Source organism: Pholcus phalangioides, unplaced genomic scaffold (genome assembly GCF_987345545.1).
Source record: "Pholcus phalangioides strain wild (caught in Gottingen) unplaced genomic scaffold, Ppha-v1.0 ptg000024l_1, whole genome shotgun sequence".
Taxonomy (NCBI): domain Eukaryota; kingdom Metazoa; phylum Arthropoda; class Arachnida; order Araneae; family Pholcidae; genus Pholcus; species Pholcus phalangioides.
This window is the reverse complement of record NW_028301616.1, coordinates 12,478,162-12,501,968: the sequence shown is the minus strand read 5'-3', so window position 1 is coordinate 12,501,968 and position 23,807 is coordinate 12,478,162. Positions and strand designations below refer to the sequence as shown.

The window sequence follows — 23,807 nt, the reverse complement described above, 5'->3', positions numbered from 1 at the left end:
AACTATAAATGCAATCACATTTTAATCACTGGTCATACGAGAAAACAAGTTCCAAATAATATAAATATTCAATGATATTGATTTGTCATTGATTTGATATTGTCATTCCCAATGAAATAAAATAATTTTAAAGCATCAAATAATCTGAATAAAAAAATCTCTTAAACGATTGTTTTTCGAGTGCAATAAAAACAGTTCAAGTCGAAAAAAATTAATAACACACAATTCCTATACACATATATATATATTATTTCACAAATCGGGAAAAAAATAAATATGTATATTATATCTGTTCATATTTACAAAGTCAAATTAAAAGTTCCAGATCTGCATAAAATAACACGGTGCGAAAAATTGTCACTTTAAGTACCTATAAAAATGGAAAAAAAGTGTGAGAAGATCGTGGTAATATAGGAATTGTAAAGTTCATAATTAATAAGGGAAATAATGGTCTTCATCACTTTTTCAGTGGATTTAAAAAGTCTTATTTACATGGTCCCAATTTTTTTTTCCTTCAACCACTATACCACAAGCATGGCTTTAATCTGGATCTTCGCAATGAGAATCCATCACTACTGTCACATGACCGCATAACAGCCTGAAGTAAGTCTACTGTATAATACACGTATAACTTCCACACTGTTAGGTAGTTATGAAGCTGGCCCTGATTTTTGCATCTCTCTCACTTGCCCAGAGCCTCAATAATTTTATCCCAAAATATGAACATTCCCTAACGGAGCAAACAATTGCCCTGGTCTAGAGGTCCTCTTAATCCCTTAGCGGCCGTTCAAGTATTACGCAAGCAAATTTTTTGCCATTTTTGCCCCCCTTCCCTGTCAGCAAAAGTCAGCAAAACAGTGACCCCCCCCCCCCCCCAGCAAAATTTCGTCAGCTGCTTAGAATATTTCATATCTTCAAAAAGGGGTGGTTGATGACGTAAGCAACCTTCAAACCCCCTTTCCCATCAAAAGTCAGCAAATCCGAAACCCCCCCCCCCCATGCTGACGTAATACTTAAATGACCCCTTATGTGCTGATCTCATGTGAAGCAAGCAATAAAAGTCGGGCTTAAGAGGGCATTGTCAATAAAAAAAGTCATTATATATTTGCTTCTCTCTTTCCTTTTTTTTCACTGAAGACTGCAGTTTATGCAAAGCAAGATTGTTGCCCAAAAAAAGTTAATAAATCACCTATACCTTCTCAAATAATTGCACTCTTTCCTCAATCTTAGTCTCGGCATGGGTCGCAACCTGCGAACATGTATACAGAATAACTTACTTAAGCATGCACAGTGGAGCTTGTCTCAGCATAGCGTCAGACAAACTAGGTGTATTCTCATGAGGCAACCCCCAAGTAGTACATATTTGAATAGCCCTCACTGGGAAATAATATTCTTTTATTAAGCTTCTTTGGGCCTTTTTCCGACTTTGGGCCTGTAGTGAATGACAATTTTACCAACTTGTACAGACTTGTTCGTAAAATCGAAATTTTCAAAATGGGAAAGACATTCACAGAAATGGCTTGGAATTCAAAGAAACTGCTGGGAATTATAGGACTTGTTTGAAAAATATGTCAATTTGTAAAATTGAGGGTCAACTGTACATTGTGTTATAATATTCATAAGCATTAAATACTGTAACGTGCCGATGATCCCCCGGCGTAAAAGTCCGTAGTCGCCGTCACGTGATCTGTTGTTATAAATAAATGTACTCGTACTACTCATCGGCAGCGGTGATCGTATGGCGGCGATCAAGGCCGATCGTGATGTCCGCCTGCGATCACATGCAAATGAGGCAACCTTGAAGCCGATTGGCTTACTTAGACACGTGCGGTCGGAAGTTTTTCCTTAAATACCGGCCGTACGTTGTAACAGCTCTGATTCCGCGTTCATCTAATCTTGTTCTATTCAACTGAAGCCCTCTAGTAGGATGGTTCACCGTCTTGCTACCGTATCCATTGGCCTTAAGCTGATTTGTTAAAATGCAATAATTTACATTGTTTGAATCCGTTTTCCGGCAGGTCCGGAATCAAAAATATTAAATAATCTTCACTGTCAAAGTTCTTCATTGCTGATCGAGGTGGTCCGGCCCTCAACCGAGAGGCCCTCCGGAGCTGATCAAGGTGGTCCGGCCCTCAACCGAGAGGCCCCCTGAAGCTGATCAAGGTGGTCCGGCCCTCAACCGAGAGGCCCCCCCGGAGCTGAGCAAGGTGGTCCGGCCCTCAACCGAGAGGCCCCCTGGAACTGATCAAGGTGTTCCGGCTCTCAACCGAGAAAACTTCTCTGATATTTACGGGGAAAGGCTAACAACATCGGATGTCCGATCACTATACAAGTTGACTGTTGATGATCATCAATTGGTGAGCCAGTATCTTTACTGTTAACGTCAAATAGAGGGCTCCACGTTATACTAATCTATTGTTAAAATTGACTAACCCTATAATTAATTGAATAAATAATATTTCATGCGAAAGTTTATTTGCAATCATTTTCCACTTGTCGTTTGCCGCTTTATTACTGGATATTTCGAACCGGGCAAGCAACTCCCATAAGGGACGTTGCAATACTCTAGCACGCAAATGTTTGCTGATCATATGCTGTGTGCATCATTAAATATTAACTCTTATCCAACATTTTAGTTCAATAAGATTACTTCTTTCATTAATTATAATGAAATTTTCTCTGCATCTGGCACATGACCCCCACATTGTGCAGCACGGTCCCTAGGCTGGGATCTTTGATTGCCCCCCCCCCCCATCAAGTTTCCACGTGCCCCCTGCACAGAGAATTTACAGTGAGAAAAAATAAGAATCATCCTGAGCTGAGCCTTATGGGAGCGATAATCTGGCATCACAGAGAAGATGCTGAAATTAGTTCATAATTTTTGCTACTAACTTGGCTGTCCAGTCCGTGTTCCCAGGTATTGAGAAAACTGGGTTTGTTCTTCCATATGTCTTTGCAGACTTCTGAATAGCTGCGTGGTCAATGACAGGTTGAGAACTTCTCCTGTCGTAAGTAGATGGCACGTAAGAATTATTCAGGAAATGACCACCTGAAACACACACACGTACAAATTAAAGGCATCAATCAATACAAAATACATTTACATATGTAGGAGAGAAAACGAAAAAGATGCATCAGCGCATATAAAATTCAAGGCTTTCCTTCTGAAATGAATTCCAGTTACAAGTGAAAATTCCACCTTTAACAGTGTTTTTTGTTTCCTTACATAAAATTGGTTCATTTATAATAACAATGAATGAATGCCAGGGTCTCTGCCACCGGACTTATCCCGTTGCCGAGATCTCTTCCAGCCCAGCTTCGTGGCAGAGTCTGGAACAAAGTGAGTGTGTACACCTAACAGTCTGAGTGTGTAGCTAGTGTTGTGTATGATATTTCAGTGCTGCCGTCTATACTTCAAATTGTGAGTGAAGTGTAATGATTGAATATTTGTAACGTTGTAGGCCTGTTGCTCTCTGTGGCGAGACTTTTTAACGGGGAGATCGGCTCGCATTCGTGCCTTGAAGTTGGGAACCACAGAAAACCAACTTCAGCCGACCACCACTGTGGGGTTCGAACCCGGATCCTCGCATCTCGAGTAATTTTTACTAACATTTATAATAACAGTGAAACTCCTATGTAATGATAAAGTTGGCATCATAATACATGGGAAAACATTCACATTATGAAAACTGCATTGGGAGCAGAAAGTAATATCATTATAGAGGCAATTAGCGATGTGTAATTTTGCATTTTTGATGAATAAATGTGAAAATTAGATTTTTACCACTTTTCTGCAAAATCTTGATAATTTACACTTTTTGAGGCAAAAATATAATATCGTAATTTTGCTGAGCACTCGATTTCTAGATCTTTCAACTAAGTACATTATTTTAAAAAATGGCCTCATAATTAAACTATAAAAAAAATAGTATCATTACTTTGGTTCGTTTTTACGAATGAATGCAAAATTCTTGATTTGAAAAATATTTTTTGTGGTGAATGCAGAATTTTTTATTCGAGAAATGTTTTAGCAGGATAATGCAAAATTTCTTATTTGGAAATATTTTTTGCAAAAATTTGAATTTTTTATTTACAAAATTTATGTATTTCTAGCAATTTCTGTTATAGAGGGTAGCATTATACATGATTTTCATACTGTAATTCTTACATTCATTTCTCTATGGGAAAAGTACTCACCATTATGCTTTAATCTCGAGGGATCATTGTGTATCACATTACGCATGTTTTGCCCACTCACGTATCGAGGTGGTTTCATTATATACTGCTGGTTGGCTGATAACCGAGCAATTCCAATTTCATGAGAAGGTTGCCGATCTTTCCTATAAGGTAATTTGTAAAATTTCAACACCAATATTTAAACAATTAAAAAATAAACACAGCATACTTTATTGACATTAAAATGTACAATTTTTTTTAAATGTTCCATAAATGAAAATTTTCAAGGGGGAAAAAATTACACTGACTGAGCAATCAATTACAGTAGAACCTCGCTTATCCGAACATCAATTTTTCAAACAACTCTGTCAACCAAACACTTTTTCAAGTTTACTCATTTTCAGTTTTCTACAGCCAATGATGCTCAACAGTTGGTATTCTCTTGAAACTTGAATCCTCTTATCTTCAACTCGATAGCTTCATTCTATTGTACAATAATCCACTTCCAAATAATTGTACATACCGTACCTGTGAGCTATAGATGTAAGTAGTGGCGGATATGGGTTCAGCTTCTGTAGTTATAAATGATTGACAAGCAAACAAACACATGAATAGGAGCAGATTTAGCTGCCATCTTTTTTTTTTCATCTGACGAATTCATCTTAATCCTATGAGTGTGCTTTAATGAGAGGGGGAGTGCATCTTCTTGACAACAAAACAGTTCTTATCATGGTTTTGCCAGGGTATCATTTGTAACTAAGTTTCGATTTATTCTTTTGTGTTATCAAATTAGTTTCAAAATCGATTTTCCGAACTTTTCACTTTTCTGAACACCCTTCAGTCCCGATGTGTTTGGATAATCAAGGTTCTACTGTATATGAAACCTACTGACCACTTAATTTCCAGCTTTCAATACTGCAGTTCTGTAACATGATTTTTTTTTTAAGTATAAACATTGATCATATAATGATGAAAGATTTCTTTCATTAACATGAAATGTATTTGTTTAATTTTTATGTCTATTTTATGTTGGTTGCGTGAGGATGAATCAGAGTATAATGTAAGTAATGAATGGCAAATAATATCTAAATTTTTCCACGGACCACTGGTTGGCAACTGCTGAGGGAATTGGTTGGCAACTCTACAGAATTCTTTTTTTTATCCTACTTTCAAGGTAAACCAGCCAATTTTTAAGGAAATCAAAAACAGATGTCTATATTCGTACTTAATTTTGATATTTCATGGATTTCTGACAATATTTTACTGACAAAATAAAAGTCTGCAGAGTGAAGATGTGAAAACTAGAAGACATGGATTTCATTTATCCCTGGAAATCTGATTACTATTAAAAAAATACACAAAAGAAAAGCAATCATTTAATAGTAATCAATTATGTAGACAGATTTGAAAAAACAATTACAGTGCAGAGTCTCAAAAGTTCAAGATTTTGGAGAATTTGAGGCAATGAAATTTCTAAAAGAACCCCCCCCCCCCCCATACCCTTTCTCATTATTTTTTTAATGTATGTAATTTGCCATATGAATGTTTTCCACTAATTTGGATAACATAACCAGCCACAGACTCTACAAGTTAGCATCATAACATCCACATCACAAAAATTAACCACACTTTAAACACATCTTGGGAAGTACACACCAGAAAAAAAAGTTGGTGGTGTCCAAATAAGTCATGATAAAAAATAAAAAAATCACACATAACACAATTCATGCTATATGTCTTTGAGTTTGGGTACCAGAATGGCTGTACGGGTACCCTTGCTTTATGCGATCTCACTTTGTACGTCCCCGCTATAACACGATTTTGAAAAAGTTGCTTAAAACATTACAAACCCATGAAATTCCTTCCAAAGATTATTCTAATGACATAAAATCTGAAAATGAGCTTGCAAATTAAACAGATTCAGAGTGAATTTTCAATAACATATTGACTTACTCAACAATATCGTTTATAGCTCACTGATGAATGTGGAAATGTAAAATGATAATGAATCAAGAAAATCAGAAGCCCTTTGTTGTTGAGCTCATTAGCAATTTTTATTCAGAACTTCAAGTTTTCAAGCAAACACATGGCTGATTTTTTTAAACACGTTGACTATGCCATCAGAATTGTAAAATTAAAAAAAAATCATTCCAATGAGAATAAAATTTTCACATTTGTGAGAGGTACAAGTTGGACTCATAACGAACACGGATACTGCAAATTTTTACTTATAAAGTTTTTCTGTGTCCCATGAATTTTGTATTGCTTATCCATGTTATTTTGATTGCTTAAAACAAACACTGATTTCAGCAAAGTATAGATATAACAAATTTTCAACCAATTTTCAAACATGGAAACGTTACAAATTTCTTTTTAATCTTATTTTAATTTTTATCTATAAATTTACCTTTACGTAACTGATATCTTTCTTTGCTTGGAAGACAGAGCTGTTTTCTGTACTTTAAAATCCTATTCTGCTTCCTTTTTTTTTCACTTTTCTCTGTAAAAAACCTTATTTTATTTGCAAAAAACCTCATTTGGAAAAAAAGATTGAGGTTATTTATTCTTAAGAGAATCCAACCTCCAAACCACCTTTAGTGCATATTTGACATTCTAAAGCTAGACTCAGACATTGATTGTGCTGGTTTCACCATGTGCAAATTAATTTGGAGAATGTTCAAGTGCAAAACGTTACTCATTTCTTCAAAAACTAGCTCTACAGTTAGTTTTATTGTCAGAAAATCTGAAGAAATGTTGCTTTTACTGATTCCCCTCAGGTTATCGAGACTCTATTGCAGGGAAGCACAATCTTTTCAGTCTGCGGGCCCATTATGCAATATTGCTATCACTTGTGGGCTAGAAACTTGTATACACGGGATGACCCATATGACCCGCATTTTATGGAACATTTCCGCAATTTTAGCTGTCCTGACTTTTTTTTCATAAAAATGTCTCTTGTTTTGGCCACATTTTCAACAAAGCCATTATATAGTTTCATTTACTGAAATCCTGATTATTTAAGATTTATTTTCATAGCTTATAAATTATACCATAATAATTGACAGTAATCAATTTATGAAATTTGGTGATAATTATGACTAAATATCATGAGTCATTATAGTCGTGTAAATATTAATCCTGCTATCGCACATGAATATCAAATTAATGTTTTTTCCTTGAATTGTATTTTAATTCACTGAAAACTTTCATTAGAGCCCCATTTCCAGTTGATTGGTGATTTTCAGCAGTAAATGCCAGATTTGCTTGTCTTTGAAAACTTTTTGGCGATAAGGTGATTCCCTATAATTTTTTTGTAGTAAATACGGTCAACTGTAGAAAATATATTTATCGTGTTTCGTGTATTGAAACATTTCTACTCTAACATCTTTCGCGAGCCAGGTGGAGCCCCTTGGCAGGCTGCATTCGGACTATGGGTTGGAGGTTGTGTATCCTTGCTCTATTGTATAATTATTTGTGGAGTTGATATATATAGAACATGATTTTTATATTTCATGTTAAAATTTTTGTTAAAAAAATTCTATTCGATTGATCAAGCAACAATTTTATTAAAAAGCATACCTTTTCGTTGAATGTCGTTCATTTTCACTCTCACCATTTTGTTCCAGGGAAACCTGAGGTCCCCATCGTTTTCTTGTAGGCTCTGCCTCATCCTACATCAAGCAAACGCATACTGAATTCTCAAGTATTGTTACTAAGTCAAATATAATTGCAATGTGGTTCAACATGTCACTTGAATGTACAAATTTACTCTTATGTTGAACATAACTTCTCACTGATCTCACCTCAATGATAGTTTGATGAGGCTTAACTATCTCTTGATAGTTTTGTATCTGTCTCGACTGATATGCAGAAACGTGTCTACTTTCTCGTCCAGAATATCGGACACCAGTCTTGAAATAGGGATAGCGAGATGCCTGAAACAAAAAACAAATGGTTTTAAAACGCAAAATATTTTATATATGCAAATTTCAACATGTGAAATACACAAAGTTCATTGCTTTAGTTGCGTAATAAAATAAATAAAACCTACTCCATTGATTGAGAAACTTTTTTTTATATCATAACATTTTCTTGCATGCAATAAATCTAACTCTCGCAGATCAGAATTCTGAATAATTCCAAACAAAAATAATTCTAACACAGTAAAACCAATTTTAACAGACACCTGTCAGATGCAGTCCCACCCTCTTTTATGGCCAAATAGTAATTTCCCCTTATACAATAAAATGATGCATTTCAAACCCCTCATCAACGGTCACCCCTCTTTTATGGACAAATTTTTTTCGTCCCACCAGTGTGTCCACAAAACAGAGGAACTGTATTATGATCCAGTAAAATAAAAATCACTTACAAGAACTGCATTTGGTCGCTTTTCTGGATTCCACCGAAGGAAATCTGTGAGCAGGACGATTCCGTCATGACTAGAATTTGGGACTATACTTTCCAAGCGTACTCCTGAGAATTGTGGAAACCTGAAGTTCATGGATGTTGCCAGTTGATAGCTCTCGGGCCAGTCTCTCTGTAAATAAAACATGCATAGATAATTATAGGGAATATAATTCAACTAGTGAAGAAACACAGCATGTCATTCAATTATTTTTTCCAACATGTCAAGGCCATTATCATCATCTTAAAATTTGACAAAAAAAAATGCTGTAACATGGGCACCTTCAATCGCTGATAATGCGAACCATTTGAGATATTTTAATAAGGTCTGTAGGCCACTAAGTTATACTACAAAAATGTTAGCAGAGAGTTTTGGTGACCCGCAGGACATGAAGATCCCTGCTGTAACAAATATTTAAAACCATTTATCTGCTCTGTTACGTTCGCATCATTCAACACTAAATACAGGATACACTACAACTGGTTCGACAGAAAAGCATGGCTGACAAGAAAGTCTTTCACAGGGAAAATAAAATAAAGCAGCAAAATTCCATCTGAAAAAAGTTATGGCTGAAAGAGAAAAAACAGCCATTTCAACTAATTTCACTAATGTGTACCTTATCAGGTGTTCCAAGAATCGAACAAATCCGAAAAATCTGATCGATTTCACTCCGTCCAGGAAACAGAGGTTTCAACGTGTAAAGTTCAGCCATGATACAACCTACTGCCCAAAGATCGATGGGAGAACTATAATTTGTAGATCTCAGGAGTACTTCAGGAGCTCTGTACCTGAAAAGAAATTAAAAAAATAGAGATTCGTATAAGAAATCAGAGTCAATGGTTGCTTTAATAACAAAAATATGTATTTTTCTATTTTATAATAAAAGCAAATCAATTCATAATGCTCAACTTTAATAATCACATAACAGTTCTGAATATTTTTTTTTTAAATTGAGCAAACATAATTGTAGGATCAGACATGCCAACATCCGCATGAAGCCTCTCAGTAGTGATGAATGTTTAGCTTTGATATGGGAGGGGGCGAAGAGTACCTCCCCCAGACAACATAATCATAGTCCAACAAAAAAAAAACACTCAAAAAATTGTTTTTTAATTTCAATCGCGAATGTTTATTTAAATACATCACCTTGTAGGCCCTGGAACCTAGGGGCTTAGGCCATATTAACCCCCCCCCCCCTTTCCCACTTGCCCAAGCAACTTTGTGAGGTCACCAAGTTCCTTAATAATTCATGACAATTCAATGCAATCCTACCCTGTATATGCTCTTGTGGGTTGTATATAGAGACATCTAGCAACCCTAGCCCCCTTCTACTTCACTTCTAAAATATAGATGGCAGCACTGAATATCCAACAACTCTATACATGCACTTCGACTGTTAGGTACACAACCATTTTAGACACAATTCTGGCACAACTCACTTGGTAGTAAATTAGTAAATTGCCCATGACGAAACGTCAGAGTTTTGCTCAGTTTGAAAAAAAAAGAACCCCTGTTTTTTCTTCATATTAGAGCACCTACAACAAAACATTTTCTTTGTAACAAGGGTGATTTTGACCACGAAACAATTTTTGGCATAGAGTAGCATGGGGAGTGGATCCAAAACTGCCCAAACCAAACATGAGGACCAACCACGAGACCCTTTCAGAGGATGGATTTCACATATTTCTTATACCTTCAGATTTTTCGAAGCATTAGATACTTGATATTTGCCTTATCATAATTCTCTGATGTCAAGCTTGTCATTGTATTCCTCCAACCTTCCAACTAGTACATGTATGTAGGAGATGCATAAAGGACAGGACAGCACTTATCTCTCACATACACGAGGCCATTGAAAGGCTAAATTTGAACACCAACCCTTTTCAAGTCTCAGTTTGTCTTCTATCGAACTCTCCCACATGCATATATGAATTTATTGTTACGGTAACAATTAATGCATTAAAAAAAACCCATGAAAATAAGTAAAGTATAGCAAGAAACAAAAGGATAATATTTTTTTGGGAAAAAAATAATTTCTGTAATATTGAGAATATCTCCTGTAGTTCTGTAGTTGAGTGCGACTGTTTGTAGAAACTGCATACAATAGAATTCACGATATTTATATTGAAAGGCTTATTTTCGATATATAAAAAAAGAAAATTATGTTATATCACATTAGTACAGGAAGACTTCTGTAATAGCGTCCCTCCCAGAGAACAAATAAAAATAACATCATAAGTGGAGTGACTGAATAACGAGTAAGCCCAGTTTGTCAATCATGCTGGCAAGGACATTTAAAAATTGATATTTATAAGTAGTGGGTGCCATAGACATTATACTGAAGTCTGACTGTATGTTGGTACAACTCAAGGCATAAGATGCTTTAATTTTTTTATGTCATTTGCCACTACAACACTACAAATGCAGAGTATCTCTATTGGGTATATATGCCATGACTCAAAGGTTTTTCCTTTAACTGTAGCAGATATATTGGTCATATATCTTACAAAACAATTAAACTCTTATAATAGTTTTTGTATTTTTAAATGTTACCTCATGCAAGATTTTTGGTAAAACCATAATGTTTCCCAAGTCATGTTTTCACAAGGCTTAGTAAATTCACTTTGTGATTTCTAACAAATAGAAGATAGTAAGTTTAATAGAAAATTGATTCAACTTACCATCTGGTAGAGACATAATCGGTATATGGAGGTCGAGACCTTATTTCGCGAGCAAGACCAAAGTCAGCTATCTTGATCAAATCTGGACCCATGCAAAGCAAATTCTCAGGCTTTATATCTCGATGGAAGAAGCCATGTTTGTGCATGAATGCCAAACCTTGTAATATTTGGTATAAAATGTTCTTGATTATCTCTTCTGAGAAAGGTTCCAACCTGAAAAGAAAAAGCATTTTTAGAGAAAAAAAGAAATTCAAAAGATTAGCAAATAATCTTGATTATTAGTGTTGTATAATTGAAGTGGGGAATAAACCAAAAACTACCAACACAAAAATCTGATCATATCTAATTCAACCATAATCTTTCATTTCACTTAACTTAAGCAGTGATGGTGGAACCATAGGGACAATATTGTGCGTGTCTCCCCTGCGTTTTCTCCTAACACAAAGATATATGTTAAATTCACTCTGGGTGAAAGGATTTTAAAATTCTCGGAATACTGAAGACGGATCAGGAAAATTTTTCATAGATCTTTGTCCCTGCATTAGGCTTAAGTTGTTTTGCTGATAATTTGCCACAGAAATAGTCTTTGATTGATGTTTTTGTGCACCTTCAGTAAAATCAGACTGTCCTATTGAAGCTCCATTAATTTCAAAAATGGTATCAATTGTTAGGTGGCAGTAAACTAAGTACGGAGAACGAATTAAAAGGGTAAAAACAGCACACACACACACACACTGAACACTGATATTTATTCTGCTCCTAAAGACAGCTATTTTTTTAGCGAAAATCCTATTTGACTAAAAGTGAACTTCCAGAAAAATGTAACACCGATCTTTGTTCGGTCAGACATATCATAAAACAAGATTTATTCAGTGATTTCACAAGTTATAGCAACAGTCTTAGATAAAATAACTAGTCGTAATAGAGTGGGTTATTCACACACAAACAAATTCAATACTTAGTTTGAAAACCCAATAAGTTTATCAGTAATTACCTGTCTTTTATTAGCTGGTAAAGGTTCTCTTTCATGTACTCAAACACAAAATATAGGGTGTTATCTTCTCTGATAACTTCTTTCAGCTTGACTAAATTTGCATGACTCAACTTCTGCAGAGACTGGAATGGGAAAGAAAAATTGGCAAAAGTGAGCAAAATTGATTTAGGTCTATTTAAAATCATAAAAAAGCATCAAAAACTTCTAAATTTTTCACACCCAAAATAGTAGGATAAAAACGTTTTTGTGCTTTTGAAAATTCACATTTCTTTAAAAACCCTTCAGATACAACATAGTTATCACTTGTTATAAAATAGTACAAACATGAGTGACAAAATTTTCATTGAGAGACTACGCTAAAATTAATAATGATCACTGATGTCATACAGTGGTGATAGAACTCGTGAACTCTAAATTTGGAGACACAGCAGAGTGCGAAATAGAATTACAAAAACCATACATAAAAACATTTACATGCAATCTAATTCAGCTCAAAAGTCCTGATCACTTTTAATGATTTTTATGAATATTTTTTATTACATGAATACAGTGATACCTCAGCTAACGAATACCTTGGTTTATGAATTTTTGAGCTAACAATTTTTTTTTCATTTTTCTGCCTTGGCTAATGAATACAGATTTGGCTAACGAACATTTTCACTGATATAGATGCACGTGCTAACATAACATAGCCACATTGTAAGCTAAATTTTTGTGCCAATCATCAGAATTACATCATTTGAGCCGGGTTAATTCATGTCCATATGGAAACCATTTTCCAGATGTATCTGGACTTCTCTTTCAGAAAATTTTTAAACCATTTCATGTAAAATGCAAGATTCAGCTAATAGAAATGCATTGAAAAGGAGCCTATGTTTTTAGAACATGGGCATTCTTTCAGTGCAAGATTCGTCAAACTGAACGGTCCGAACATTCTAGGAGCTTATTTTTACCATCTGCATGTATCAGACACAGAAATGAGCTATCCAAATCACAAATGAATCATGACCTATTAACTTGACTGGGTTATGTGAACACCAGCTTTAGTCTACTGAACCTTGTAGGCCTATTGGTTGTGTACATAGTGCAAAATAGAAAGATATCCAGTATCTCATTTATCCAATTTTGAAGCTGTTAATTTTAGCTTTTGGTCAGTTTGTCTTTTTCATAGCACTCCTTAGTGTTTTAAAAAACTTCTTTAAATTTTGGGCAGTTACCTGGAAGAAATCAAATAATTTTCCATGGAAACCTATGGGAAATCGTGTTGCGGCTAACAAATGTAATTGCAGAACGAATTATCTTCGTTATCACTGTATATGCAGAGTATATCTTACAATTTTTGCTACATCCAAACAATAGTTGACATTATAACGAGTTAGCGCTAAAACTGATTTTTTTCACATTATAAACCCTATATGAAAAATTTGTTCACTGAAAATCTGTAGTTCTAAGTCAGTTAGGCACTTTAACAAGAAGCTCTATAATGGGGTATGACTATATATAGAGTTGTTCTCCTAAAATAACAATTTTTTTCTTCTCACCTTAACCTCTCTCAAGTTCATGCACTCGTCCCATGATAAATACTTTTTCTTCATCCTATAAAAGAACCCCAGGGAACTTTTAAAAAATCTATTTAGGCTACAAATAGTAAAGAATCAAATATCTACAACCACATGAACAAATTATGTTTTTCATAATCTATCAACCAAGAAGGAAGAAATTTAATTAATATTGGTAAAATAGGTGTAAAATTAGAATTATCACAAATCAAAAGAAAATAGAGTGAAAATAATCCTTACATTATGAATAAAAAACCCTAGCACACTTCCATTTTTATTCATTTTTTTGTCAAACATAATATTCTATGATAGGGTTACCAGTCACCAGTCATTTGTATTTCATATGTATAACCCCATAGTAAGTATGGATAAATCCAGAGCCATCTTAAGGCATGGGCCCACCCGGGGGCCTAAAGAGAAGAGGGGCCTCACAAAAAAATGGTTGAAATTGTTCAGATTTGCCTGGTAGGGCCTCAGAAAAATCACTTGGCCCGGGGGCCCATGATGCTGTTAAGATGGCCCTGGATAAATCCTTTGCTTGCCCACACCATAATTTCATATAAAAAGACAAAAAAAATGTTCACTTTTTGTAAAAATCATCATATTAAACAATTTCAAATGGAGGGGGGGGGGAATTCAATTTAATCATAAATTATAATATTGCTTAACACAAAGCAAAACAAGAAGCAAGTGATTGAGTGTTGCTTGTTTTTGGTCCCAAATTTATGACTTTTCCCTCACTACAATTTTGCTTTGAGTCTAGTCAGGCAAAAAATTTGAGCTATGTATGTCTGGGAACCCATCAGCAAAAAATTATGATTAAACAGTCTTTCATCCCAACAATTAAAATCAACATACTCTGTGGGACCCTCTCCCCCAATCCATTCCTGTTAAACTTGGTATCACATAAGTAGCATTTGATTCAAATTATAGTTCAGATCGGTAAGTGTGTGTTGCATTCCTCTACGAGCCAGCATGGGCACTGGAACCTAGAGGCTGAGGCAAATTTCTTTAAATTTGAATTTTTATTCATTTCAAAATAAATTCTTTCAACAATTTTGATTTTTGTTTTATAAATTCTGAAATTTGTCCTGATAATTCCGACACTATTTTATCATTAATTATAAAAAATTATTTTTTTCACCAATTCTTAATTTTTTTATGAATTACTACTTTTAACAATTCTAAAATTACTCGCAACAATTCTACATTTCTATCAGTATAATTCTAAAACTATTTCTTTCATTTAAGGTACTTTTCAGCATTTTGTTAATTCTGTAATTGTGTATACCTTTTCTATGCCAAATTTTGCATCTTAAAATACATGAAGTTATAGGCCTCATAAAAGTGTTTTGGCTCTGGGTCCGCTGAACTCATTACGATGGCTCTTTTAATGTACCTAATGCATAGCATTACTACTGAATCTGGAAAGTATCTCAGTTCTAAACACAGCATTACAGATTTCAATAGCCAGCGCTCTTTGAAGTTTTTTTTTTTTTTTGTAATTTGATTGTTTTTCTATGTGGAGAAGCTATTTTCTAAAAATGGTCAGCAGGCCATGGCAAAAAACTCAGAGGTGCCATGAGTGAAATACCCCTGTTCTAAGAAATCTCACTATGTAACAGAGCTTCACTCAGTAAGCAAAATGCTGAAAAGATTCTGTAGAAACTCTCATTTTAGGCTATACATCTATTCAAAACCTGGTATCAGTAAGGTTTTTTGACAAGCCATATAAAGTGAAACTCTGTTTTGTTGTGGCTTCATATATAGCTGAACCAGAATTGATGTGGAACCCTTGTGTCCCCTATTATCTTATGAATACACTTTTGTATAACTCATTATACTAGGGTGAGTTTGTGTCATCTTTATATGCCAATGTGGGAGTAGACTATGTCCCCTCAAACAAGCATTATAACACGGTTCCTCTTCATGTAGTTCGAAGAGGCAACATTTAATTCAAAAAGGAACATGTGGCATGGAACAGATGCCATGCGACCTTTAATACAAGTTTCTGCAGTTTGAGCACTGCAGGGGTTAAAAAAAAAATCTTGTGGATTAAATACACTTATATTGTAACATTACCTTTTTATAGCAACTTTCTCGCCCGAATCAAAACATCTAGCAAAGTGAACTTTACCATACGTGCCATCGCCGATTACATGCAGAATCTGGTAGCGCTTATCTATAATACCCATAGCTGGATGTACTGTCACTGTGATCAGGTCACAAATGAACTCGTGTAACTGCAGAACTCAATTTCAAAGCAAAGCTAGACAGTTGTGGTAGAAAACTACCTGAAACAATTTCATGCACACATAATATGCAAAATAAATAAATTAAGCGCCCAAATGAAGAAAATGCATGCAATAAAAGGAAAATAAAATGTTTTCTTTGAAATAAGAACTAAGTTTCAGCAAAATAAATACTGAGTGCAATATAAAGCAAAATGAAAGATATTAACATGCAAAAAAAAAAAAAAAATGCACTAAAGAGAAAAACAAAAAAATCAACCCCTTAATTCAAGACTGGACAAATCCCAGGTGACTGACAGGTCACCATGGCGACTAAAAAATTGGCATTGGTGCCTAAAATTTTCTTTGTGTAGCTACTAAATTGCAGGTTGAGAGCAGCCCAAAATCTCTAGTATTTTGGAGTATTTTGGAGTATTTTTGCTTTTCAACAAAATTTGGAGTAAAATTGAATTTTGGTACGCAAATCACATCTGGATACATATTGCAGAATACCAATTCTGTCGATAATAGCCATTATGTCAGGTGGTTATATCAAAAGGAAAACATTTGGGACTCATTGTATCATCATTTGCAATGGAGCAGTTGCTTATAGTGTAAGATCTTTATAATGAGTGGAGTGTCAACTGTATTGCATGAAGTATGATATTGAACTTTGAAGGACTGGACACAACCTGCCTCGCATCTCTGACGGATAATGAAGCATGACAAATAAAAAACCAGAGAAATATTTGTTAAATAATCAAAATAAAGAGGTTATGATCAAATTATCTGTATGAGAATGGTAAGAAGATAGCAATTAAGAGTGGTCTATTTTTAAAAGTGAGGCCGGGATTACACTATAAAAGTTTCATAAAATTTTGTTTATAAAACTTGAAAAATGCAACCAATAGGCGGATCAGTTAAGTTCGCTCGAATGTAACAGATGTGTTACACATCTGTTACATTCGGCTGTTTAAGTATGTAACACATCTGTTACACACTTAAACAGCCATAATGTTTAAACAGCCTATTAACAGGCAACATAATTTAAACAGCCAGCAGGTAGTGAAGCCATAAATCTGCCTCTGAAAGTGCCCACAATAAGGCAGATCATCAATGGCTAAAATACATGGGCATTTGGGGGCAGCAACTAGAAATGAAAATTTACTCCTTTAAGATGAATTTATAACATGGAAAAAAAACAAAAAATTATGAGAATCGCCCCAGGGCTCTGTAACCTTGTCAGCCCCACCCCATCCCCATTATTTTAAACAGAAAAAGAGTAAACTGAGTGTCTTTCTTGGTTTATCACCCAGGCATCACACTCACGGTTACTGCCTTATGAGCAGTAGCTGAAATTACATAGAAAGATTGTGGTTCAAAGCTAAAAGTGTGCTCTCTCAAATGAGGAAGGTGATTTATTTCTGCCTGTTATATACAGGGTGGTAACTATCGACCGCCCAATAATTACACACGTGATTCCTTGTGAAAAACGAATATAGAAAAGTGTTTTCCATTTTTCGATCGGACGAATATTAAGTGAGTTATAAGCTTTTAAAATTTTGTGACGTGTCATTTTTCTAACGGTCAGTTATATGCCAAACTCCGAACGAAAGTACATTTCTCCGCCAGTAGCGGGTTGTCACTTCTTGAAAATTAACTGAAATATTCAATCCCATTAGAAGCCAAGTTCAGCCTTCTTCTTTCACGATTGGCGCTTTTACTCTCAATGCAGTGTGATAGTATAACCTTGTTGTTACGTGTAATTACGTATTAGTTTCATCCACTCTATTGGCAAATTTATCACCAGATTTTTAAAGTGTTAGCCAAATTAGATCTACTTGAAATTTTTTTTAACCAAATCAATACTTTTTGCCACAATGTGGTAATTTGTTCCCTTTCACTATCAAGTCAACATTTTTTGGGGAAGGTGCATACAGTGAGTTCTGTTTACTACACGATCATTTTTATATGCTGTTGTTTTAATCAGATTACATATTGATCAACGAAACAGGACAATATTTTTTGAGTTATTTTAAAATCTCATCGAAACACAGTCATGTGTAATAAACTTCAAAGAAGATTGCAAAAATGGTAGCTTGACGAAGGTGACTTGTGAAAACACTAAAATAATAACAATGCTTCGATCAGAAACTTTCAATAAAACTAGTCATTTTATGAATTGGCGTATTCAAAGTAATTAGTGGTTTCTCAGATATTTTCTATTGATTATTCATTGAGTCACATTTTCATACGGATTTCTGCATGTTGCAATGACGATTTTTCATTTCCTTTTGACTGCAATTGATTTTTATCACAATGAAATATTAATAAATTTTTACTTTGTTTTCACAAGCTTTGGACTACTCTGAAATTTTTATTTCAGCCTACATGATTTGCGTAGAACTTGATCATTTTTTTTAAATGAAAGTTTATTCAGGGGCGTATTTATTCGATTGGACTTTGATTTTTGTAGCACAAGAACCAATTAGATCAAACTGCACCAAAACAAATGACCAATTGAAAATAATTGTGCTTGTCATGTCAGGAAAGGAGGCAATTGCCCTGGGACCCCTCTTAACAGAGATGGACTTCAGAATTTTGCCGCCCCGTTGCTCTTTTATGTGTATTTCGTTTCTTAATTTTTTTCCGAAAAATCACGATTACCCTCCCTCCTGGTTCTCAATTTTCGAAATTCTGGAATTTTTTTATCACCATGTCCTTACTGTCTGTTGCTTCAAATATGGTTTTGAGCAAAGCCTACTGTTTCATACGCACATTCATAACATAAATGAGATGCAGTGAAAATTTTGAACTGTAACCATGACAATATGTAACTGTGATTGATTTCATTCATTATATTTGTTGCGTTACTCAGTTAATTGCATTGCAGAATTTCAATCAAAAGCCGTGATGCAACATGTAAATCTTCCAGAATTTCTGAATTGGAACTGGAAAAAAAATCTCATCTTAAAATTGTTGGAGATGATTTATTCATTTAAGGGGTGGCATAACCCCTGAAGTTGAATTTTCAAACATGACTTTAAAAAATACTTGAATCGTGAAAATCAGATGCAAAAAACTTCTTGTCGATCGCATTAATTTTTTTTTTTTTTCAAAATAAAACTAAAAATTAATGAATTATAGTGTAAATGTGAAAAATAAAAAAAGCTTTGAACGCGATTTTCACAAATTGCAGTTTTTGAGCTCATCAGTTTAAGATTTGAAAGAAACCTACAACACCAAAAATTATAAAATTTTGCAGAAATACTTATATGGCATTTTTTAATGAGATTAATCTCAAACTTTGATGTTCGATCATCGGTTAGAATTTTACGAATTTTAAAGTTTGAAAAAATTTTTCGAAATATGAGAAAATATTCAATATTTGTTTCAAAAAATACTAGGGTTAATTTTGAAATCCGATGTTCATTTTACTAAACATGGCAAATAACACATTTGAGCACAATTTCAGAATTTTTTTTAATCTTATGGATATTATAAGGTTGCAGATGAACTCAAAAACATCTGCAACCTTATAAAATCATAACAATTAACACCCACTTAAAAATTTTAAGTGTGCACACAATACAACAAAAGATGGAAAAGAAACTGGTTTACTTTCTCGATTGCATAGGGTTATATTATTGTGTAGTTTAAAAAAACGCCAAGTTATACATTTGGTGTATGTTTGGGGAATTTGGCCAGATTTTTAACTGATGTCATCAATTTGTAAAGCGTTATAACTCATTAATTATGGGTCAGATCAAAAAACGGAAAACACTTTTCCATAAGGAATCACGTGTGTAATTATTGGGTGGTCGATAATTACCACCCTGTATATACATGCCTTTCGTGTCACTAAACTGGAGGCATTACTTTTGGATCAACCTTTGTACACATTGTTTACAGATTGAAACACATAAGTAAATAAGTTCATATATGAATCAGTTAAGACAACAATATCGCTAACCTTTTGATAGCCACTTTCTCACCAGTATCCAAGCGTTGACCAAGCAAGACACTGCCATACGTACCATCTCCAAGCTGACTCAATGTAACATAACGATTCATACCTGACACTGCAGGTGGGTTGACCAATGGATGTCCCCCAGGATTCAAGGTTGCCAGCATTGATAATCTCGTCTAAAAGTGAGTTTTAAAGGGAAAAATAAACATTAACTGATAGTAATGAAAGTACACTGGTACATCAAATTAACATGTGCACAGAAATATGTTTCAGGTGCATATCACACCACATATGCAGTGAAATATCAATCATGCACAAATAATAAATAATAGGCCTATAATATGTGAACTAGATGTAACTCTCACTTTACCTTTTAATATTTGGAAGCGAACAGCTTCAAAATTTATTTTTGAAAGTGGAATTAAGAACTAACAGGAAGTAAATGAGAACAATGCAATGGCAAATCGCTGATGGCCCAGTTTGACTCTTGTCACGGCCTGGTACTACTTCACCAAACACCAATTCTGGTCATATCGCTACATTGCAATTTATTGCCATTAATGAGATGGGCTGGAAATGAAGGCGTTATCTATCGGTGATTGTATGGGAAGTCACTGGTGTAGAAAGTGGTGTGCCGATACTTAGATTGAAATAGTGACTTATGCATAAATAGTATAAATATGACTCACAATAATTACTTAAATTCCAGAGAACTGCTAAATATGAAGTTTATTGATTTAAAGAAACGGTTGGTACGTTACACATATAAAAAAGAAATGAGTATACACAGACACATAGTTAGAAAATAACATCTTGACTCTGCAAGAAATGAAAGCATTCTCCCTCGAATGGCGAAAGAAAGAGAAGAAAAAAGCAAGCACACGAAAACGATGTGTTGGCAGATATATGATATTAGGAGCGCCAACACCTACATACTCTTGCCGGCAGCACCACCACAGTCGCCTCAAGCTTGTTAGAGAACAATATCTTATCTATATAGTCCCTCAAGTTTGAACCTGGGACTATGACAGCAACCTTGGTGACAGTGGTAGAAGATCATCTTACCACCACGCCATTCTAGCTATGGCCTGGTACTGGGTCCCAGCAAGGCAGTTGAGAAACACTGATCAACTAAGTCAGTAACAGGTCAGTGCAACCAGGCAAGCATACGAGCAGCTAAAAGAGTGACCAGGTGAGTGACAGCGACAGACATATTCACAGGGGGCTTGGGAAGAAGTGCGGTTTGGGAGGGTTTAATGAGCTATGCTCGGGGCGGCAAACTTGACGAATGATTGAGTGATCAAGTATAAAGTAGACTAGAATGGGAGAAAGGGGACAAAATTTGCGTATAACAATATATATCCGCCTCTGACTCATATGAAGTTCACTTTTTACATAATGAATCTATTAAAAAATGGGGGTGCCCATTGAAAATATTTACTTGGGGTACTAAATTCATATACTTTCTCTCAATAAAAATTTTTGAGAACCATCTATCCATCCACTGAGCAAAATAATCACTATATTCAACATGTTAATGTTGACACTTTTCAAATAGTCGAGAATATGACGCGAATTATAAACACTAAATTACAATATTAATAATTATTATCATCAACATGAATTATTACTCACATTATCTCTCGGCTGTCAAACATGAATTACATGGTATATATATATAGAAGGGCGCATAATAATAATCACTCATCGAGTCAAAACGTGGTCTCGTACAGCCTTTTCATTTTCCCGAAAAAACGTGGGAACTTTCTAAGAACATTTCGAATTTATTTCTTTCAATTTATTCCCGCGCATGTTCAGCCTCGAAGGAGTTGTTACATGTAATTAAAATAGCGATTGTTATAAAAATAATAATAACAATATAACAACAATAACAACAGCTACTTCGGAGGCACTACTGAACCAAAGCTCGCCATCAATCGTCCTTTCTCGTTGCCATGGCAACCGTTTAGTGTTTGGCTCGTTACATTGGCCATTGGCGTGGCCATTTTACCGTAACTGTCACCCTCACGCTGTCTTGACCGCCAGCGAAAAAAAAAAATAAATAAATAATTGGCTTTTTTTATACACAAAGCTAATGATGATAATAATAATAATAATAATAATTCTATTCACAACGTCTTTCAACTAGCGAGTGCTTCACAACCAGGGCCGCAACGAGAGAAGCGAAAAAAGTTTCGGCCCGCCCCCTCTTCGTAATTCTTAACACAAAAATAGTAAATTTACGGCCGTATTCACCAACACAGTTTCAACTGCGATCGCAGGTTAAACGATCAGCGATCGACACGGATTGGTTAAAATCCTTAATTTAACCAATCCGTTTCGATCTTCAATCCTTCCACCTGCGATTGCAGTTGAAACTGTGTTGGTGAATACGGCCGTAAGAGGCCCTTCTCTCTCTCTCCCGATCCAGCGCTCGTGGCACCGGACCCAAGACCCCCCCCCCCATCCCTGCCACATCCTGAAGCAGGGTCCCTACGCTGGGAACCCTTTGCGGGCCTCCAGACTAGACCTGCCCCCCCCCTCCCCTTGTGATGAATTAATTGCGTGAAAAAACAAAAAAAATGGTGAAAATTATTACGGCCCGCTGCCCCAAGGCAGCGTTGGCCTTTTCAGCCCTTCCCTTGGGGGCCCTTAGAGTTGGGGGGGGAGCCTAGTTCACAACGCCTGAAGGCTCAGGACACTTGAACGCTAATGATAAATTTTGTGAGAATGGGGGAAGGGGGCAACGCCGTCTTAACGCATGGGCCCACCCGGGCACGGCCCGGGGGCCTCAAGGGAAGAGGTGCCTCACAAAAATGAAATACAGTTGAAATTTTTTTAGAATTTACTAGGTAGAGCCTCGGAAAAACCATTTGGCCCGGAGGCCTATGATGCTCTTAAGACAGCCCTGGGAGGGGGTCGCTCTTGGGCCGTTTGACTCGTACGGGTGCACGGGACTCCGCTCTAGGAAGGGAGTGCAAAATTCGAGTTTACAGGGCGTTTTGCCAACCAAAAAGAACGTGATCGAGTGAGCCGAAATAGGTCCCACCACGCGCGTCGCGATTTTTTTCTTGAGCCTCTCTGGGCATTGACCACCATATACTGTAGGCAGTGGCATCGGAAGGCCGCGACCATATATGGTAAATCATCAGGTGCAAGCGTGCATTTTGGTGCCTCCTTGCAGGGCCGTCTTTAGAGCATCATGGGCCCTCGGGCCAAGTGATTTTTCAGAGGCCCTGCCCCGCAAATTCGCGAAAAATTCAACTAGTCATTTTTCTGAGGCTTTCTTCTCTTAAAGCCCCAGGGTGGGCCCATCCGTTAAGACGGTACTGCCTCCTTGGAATGTTAAAAAGGGGGGAAGTTTCTTTTAAAATCCCAATGCAGTCTAGAAAACTGGAAAGGTTTTACACTCCTACCGCTGTGCAGGCACGTGTCTGTCTCAAGTGCTGCCATCTTCATTCCAAAATGCAAGGGATGAATCGACGAATGAATGATTGTTTTAAAACGTGCCCCCCCCCTCCCCAAGTTGTAGGTCCGATTGCTTGCAATGGCAAAACTGTTAAGGAACAGACCAGCACGCTTATGATTCTCGAAATTTGCTAGAGCTTTACTTTCTTTCCGACAGTTTTTGATCATTTGATTGGCTGATATGGCCACTTAGACTGCTTCCCCCTCCCTCCTGCCCGCTGAGAATTTCAACGGGCCTCTCATAGTGATTTTTGGGTGAATTTATAGCGTAAAACGAAACGTTCATGTGACCTAGCATGTCAAAAATACTCCAAGTGACG

General features: G+C 35.8%; 1 protein-coding gene across 3 annotated transcripts; it reads right to left on the bottom strand.

Moving 5' to 3' along the window:
* On the bottom strand, positions 1-21,978 carry LOC149068744 (serine/threonine-protein kinase MAK). 3 transcript variants are annotated; one of them, XM_089250562.1, is made up of 13 exons: positions 21,655-21,978; positions 20,023-20,195; positions 15,901-16,112; positions 13,801-13,855; positions 12,260-12,381; positions 11,266-11,478; positions 9,201-9,372; positions 8,549-8,716; positions 7,980-8,111; positions 7,756-7,847; positions 4,198-4,340; positions 2,893-3,049; positions 1-370 (listed from the first exon to the last, which is right to left on the bottom strand). In XM_089250562.1, exons 3-13 carry the CDS (start codon positions 16,011-16,013, stop codon positions 358-360), a joined length of 1,380 nt encoding a protein of 459 aa, XP_089106688.1. In that variant the 5' UTR covers positions 16,014-16,112; positions 20,023-20,195; positions 21,655-21,978; the 3' UTR covers positions 1-357. The 3 variants fall into 3 exon arrangements, with proteins under 3 accessions (XP_089106688.1, XP_089106687.1, XP_089106689.1); XM_089250561.1 differs by lacking the exon at positions 15,901-16,112 and having other exon boundaries at positions 234-370; positions 21,655-21,753; XM_089250563.1 differs by lacking the exon at positions 21,655-21,978 and having other exon boundaries at positions 234-370; positions 15,901-16,108; positions 20,023-20,101.
* Between the last annotated feature and the right edge of the window lie 1,829 nt (positions 21,979-23,807).